Source organism: Montipora foliosa, chromosome 8 (assembly GCF_036669935.1).
Source record: "Montipora foliosa isolate CH-2021 chromosome 8, ASM3666993v2, whole genome shotgun sequence".
Lineage (NCBI taxonomy): Eukaryota > Metazoa > Cnidaria > Anthozoa > Scleractinia > Acroporidae > Montipora > Montipora foliosa.
Window position 1 is genome coordinate 27,223,989 of NC_090876.1, and position 5,000 is coordinate 27,228,988.

At 39.8% G+C, this 5,000-nt stretch overlaps 1 protein-coding gene across 2 annotated transcripts in view; it reads left to right on the top strand.

Moving 5' to 3' along the window:
- LOC138012569 (cytoplasmic dynein 2 intermediate chain 1-like) overlaps positions 1–5,000 on the top strand; it is a 113,405-nt gene that overhangs the window by 63,595 nt on the left and 44,810 nt on the right. For both annotated transcript variants that reach the window (XM_068859373.1, XM_068859374.1), the window contains 6 exons: positions 2,275–2,372; positions 2,894–3,017; positions 3,336–3,433; positions 3,976–4,046; positions 4,283–4,358; positions 4,849–4,963. In XM_068859373.1, coding sequence (XP_068715474.1) covers positions 2,275–2,372; positions 2,894–3,017; positions 3,336–3,433; positions 3,976–4,046; positions 4,283–4,358; positions 4,849–4,963 — 582 coding nt within the window. The remainder of the gene's footprint in view (positions 1–2,274; positions 2,373–2,893; positions 3,018–3,335; positions 3,434–3,975; positions 4,047–4,282; positions 4,359–4,848; positions 4,964–5,000) is intronic.

The window sequence follows — 5,000 nt, forward strand, 5'->3', positions numbered from 1 at the left end:
GTGCGTTGGTGGTGCGTCGGTGGCGTGTCGGTGACTCATTTGGGCCTTATTGAACTGTTGAAAACCTAAACGTACCTTTTTCAAACTGAACGGAACTGTCTTCGACGGAAAACTTTCACTACCATATTGTATTTCGTGATATTAGAACCCAGTTCCCGTTATGACAAGTGTTATTAGAACCCAGTTTGAAGTATCATTAAGCGGCAAGAATATATTTGAGCACAAGGGAACAACATAATGCAATTGAATTGGTCATAGACTTTTGCAAACTTGGTGGCTCCTAAAGGAGCCGTTTTTTTTTTAAGTTGACAAAACCCTCTAGGAATAGAAGGCATCGTCCAACGCCATCGGCAACAGCCTCTTCGCGATGCGAAGTCGCTTCACAAACGGCAACAGATCGCCCAGCTGCCTTCGGCACTCCTGCTCGATCCTTTTAACTGAAAGTTTCGGGTCTCCCAGCCTCTCGAGGGTGCTCTCGTATGTTACTTCATTTACAATTCGCAGCTCCGCTATACCCAGAAAGTCTCTAACCGTGCTGCGTGCTGTGCCTGCGAGTCTGTACGCGTTGTTCAGGCTACACTTTTTCTCGTTCATAATGGAGAGCACTGCTGCGTATCGGCGATGGATTTCAGTAAGGTCATTGCGGTAGTGTGTCGGCCAACGCGTCGGTAGTGTGTCGGCCAACGCGTCGGTAGTGTGTCGGCCGACGTGTCGGTAGTGTGTTGGCCGACGTGTCGGTCGTGTGTCGGTGGTGTGTCGGCCGACGCGTTGGCCGACGTGTTGGCCGACGCGTTGGTGGGATCGGATTCTTAAATTTTACCAATAATTATTACTATTCACGTTTTCTGCACAACGCCAAGTCTCATGTTCTCTACGCCATGAGACACAGTAAATCCGTAGGGTCGAGCATGCGGAGGACGCCTTTTCTGTAAAAAATTACTTCCAGCCGCGACGCAGAACTGTCGCGTCCCAGATCTAACGTTCCCTAATATGTTTCAAAGGAACATGCAGTTAAAAGAACAAAGAAGCCCATTTTTAACTTGGAAAATGGCAGAGGAGGGGAGCTGGCTGTGAGTCCTTCTATGGCTTTGTTAGATCCTGCTAAACGTTTTTATGTTAATCCGCTCACTAGTGCATAGGGCTTGCATTTGTGCATACATTGGGGTTTTGTGAGGCAGTAATGGTGAGCAGTCAGGGCAGTCAAGGAGCTGGGCGAGAAACTGTCTTATGGTACATGCTTGCTAGTTTGATAAAGATTCACCTTCCTTGAATATCAAATTACCAGACCCTACTAAATTACTAGGCCGCCAAAAATATACAAAATCAATGAACAGTACGAATACCTTTAACTGCCTTTCAATTAACCCTAACCCTAACACTATCCTCTATTTCAGGGAAACATTTCCAAGTTTTCAGCAGTAGAATCAAACAAAATATGCCTTTTTGAGTTGTAATGTGGAAAAGTGATACAATAAAGGAGATAGCATGAGGAAAGTGAACGTACAAATCTCAAAAGCGATGAAACGTTACCATATGTTAATCCGCTGACTTTAGAAGCTCAAATTTTGGAAAAAAAGGTTTTTGAAATAAATCAAAAGAAATCCAAAGTCGAACCTTGAGAAGTCGTCTTCATCATCCACTGTTCACCAAACGTAAACTCTCTATTAACATTGAAACAGAAAATACTGCAGTCTTATCCACAATTTTAGCATTTTAACATAATGAACATTGTTTCTACCAACTTTGACATATGATTGATCGTTTTCTGGTATTTGTTGACAGGAATTTCTTCATTCAACACAGTTTTTCCATAGATGTTTGCATTACAACAATGTGAACGGAACATTCGAAGCTTAGAAGAGCGTGACGTTTTAAGAGTTTAGACAAAGCGATAAGCTGCATGAAATATTACCCAGTGTAACATGGTCTTTACATTTAAACGTCTCAAGTTAAGTGCATCTAAACGACGCACTTAACAGACGTCTTAGTCGTCTCAGACGTCTATAAAGCCGTCTAGTGTAAAGACGAGACGCACTAAACTGGGACGCAGTTAGCAATGAAGTGCACACAGTCTCTTTGGTGATTAAATTTTAGGATCTTTTGAAGAAAATTGTGAATTTGATTTCTAGCCTTCGAAGTTAAGTGCGTCCCGTATTTATATTAGTCACACTTATGCCCAGACGTTTAATGCATCTGGACGTCTTAGACGTCCTCTAGTATAAATACGGCTATTCATGTACGTGTATTTTTCTTGTCATAATAATTATCTCACAGACGAAAAAGATAATTTGGAGGAAGATTTGTACAGCTTAACAGAAAAGGCCAACGTTGACAGCATTAGATTAGCAAGTTTTCTCCAACGAGCTACACAGGTGGGTTACTTTTTTTAATTATTGGTTGAAGCGTTTTCTTCTTTAATGAAAGCTAAGAAAAAGAAGCTTTTTAAAATCATTGGGACAGCTACATGTACAGCTTGAGCACAGTAACTGTAAGAGACTAAGCTTTTCATTTACTCGTACCTACGGCAAGACAATGGTTATAATAATTATTTTGGTTCAGCTGCTGGATATATTCATCATTTCAAAAGGGAAGTTAGCCTATTTGTGTTTTCTGCCCACTATTGCATTTGATTGACTGATTGCCAGAACATTCTTTTGAAATCTGGAGCATCACACTATGAATGAGCAAGTGTCTTGCTCCTGTTGTTAAGTATACGTGCAATCCTTCCAAAGAGTATGATTACACATAATAAAAGAATCACCATGGCTGTAATGGTGTTCATTTGTTATGTTGACACCCAAAAATGCAGAAAGACTATTTGTACTGTATTAGGAAGATGACAGTAATAAATCAAGAGCAAGTTTAAGGTGTTTACAAATGCATTCTTTGGCAGACATGTTTAATCTTATTGGAAGAGAGTGTCAGTGAAAAGACAAACACCCAGTTTAAAGAGAAGAGAGATATGACCTGCAGCGACGGCTACATGCAACTAGCAACCAAGCACTCATATCTTGAAGGTACAAAGTGAAGGAACTCATTGCTTTGAGCTCGCCAGTGGTCTATTTTTGGTCATTTCAAATAGTGGCTGCTCGTCCAGTTTGCTGGAATTTAGTTGCCATACTTGTGATTACGGGCTAAGCTGGGGCCTTGTTCCTGCAATACCTCTTTAAGGCTCTTTGAAAAGGGCACAGTAAAGAAAACAAAGTATGCTGGGCCTGAGCCACCTGGAAGTGTTGTTTAGTCTGGGGGATTTCTGCTTGTTGTCCAAAATCCTTTCAAGTTTGTTGTTTACTTCAAGGCTAACATGATTTGTTGCAATTTTTTTTTTGTTTCAGGTCGGCCAGTGAAATTTGTTCACATATCCCCTGTGCAAACACACTTCTTACTCATTGCATATGCGCCAGTGGTGGACAAGATTAAGACAACTACAAAGGTGAAGTTAAAAAAAATGCTTGACATAACATTACCTAACTGTCCACCATCTATTTTGGGTTGCATATCTTACACGAATTCTACAGTATTAGGAATAGGGCTAATAGGACTCAATGTAGTAAAGGACTCTGATTTGTAAAGTGGTCACAAAAGATTGGGTCCTTAGTGGGGGAAAAAATGGTCAAGTTTTATAACAGAAATTATTTTTCAACTAAAGCACTGTAAGTATTATTGCCAGAATGCAACAATTAATTGGCATTTCAGTCCTAGCAGTATGACGGGAAGATAATATTACATTGTACCTGAAGCTACATATACTGGTAGTTTCTTCCTCCCCTTTTAAGTTTCCTGAACCTCCAAATTGGTGCCTTGTATGTGGAACACCCAAACTGATAATCAGGTAGTCAAAGGTGCCCCTGTCAAGAAGATCGAGCACGCTGATCTTTTTTCGTAGCATACTCACTTCACTGCTGATTGATAAATTGTCATTTCTGTCTATTATGTTGGCTCTTTGTAATTTGAAGTTCATTTTTTGTCCCTTAGGTACCTAAGAGCATTCAAGATAAAGGCCTAATATGTGTCTGGAACACAAATGAACCCTCGGATCCTCAAAAGTGAGTGATAGCAATAAAAATACTGTTGAAGGCATGATAGTCTCAACCTTGCAAGTAGCATCAAAATTTAAATGGAAAATGTTCTAGAGCAACTAGAATTTGAATTTTACTGATATGCATGTTTGCTAATAAAGTGATCACTATTGTTTAGATTCAGTTTGTGCAAAGGTACACTGCATGTAGTGCAGAATTGAAGGCACCACTGACAACATAAATATTGGTGTTTTTATCGTTAGAGTGTTAATATGTGAATCTACCCCTCGTTGCTGTTGTTTGAGTCCATCCAAAGCAACTCTAGCATTTGCTGGTTTGGTAAGTGTACAGAATCCAAATTCATAAGTGTACTTTTGAAATACAAGGTTTGGGTGTAACCTGGACCAAATATTGGCCTTTCTACAATAGCAAATGGACTAGAAATGTATAGTGGAAATTGTCAACGCTCAGCAAGGCACATGTATGCTAATTTGCTTGATAAAGTAGGAAATCATAAAACATAAAACCAAGCTCACATGAAAAGACTTTTGTAACCACTGTACTGATCAAGTCAAGAGTATTGTTTAGCAGCAATGAAAATAGCCAGTAAGGAAACTTTGGAAACATCAACATAATTGGGATTCCATGATGAGAAAGATCAAGATTTGTGTTTTTAATGTATTGTTTGCATTTTTAAATAGGGTACGTTCCAATTTTTATTTGTAGTAATGGGGAAATCCACTAATATACATGTACTGGTATGGTGTGGTTTAGCAGTGTGTATGAATGAAGTTGTGAATAATGAGAACTTTTTTTCAAAACCTTAAAGGAGGATGGATCACTTGTGGCATGGGATTTACGTGAGCCGTCATCAATGCATTACATGAGTAAAGTCAGTGGGGGTGACAGTGACGTGATCCTCAGATCCCCCACATTTAGCACAGGTAGGCCGTGAATGAGGTCCGTTGTTACCCAAACAGT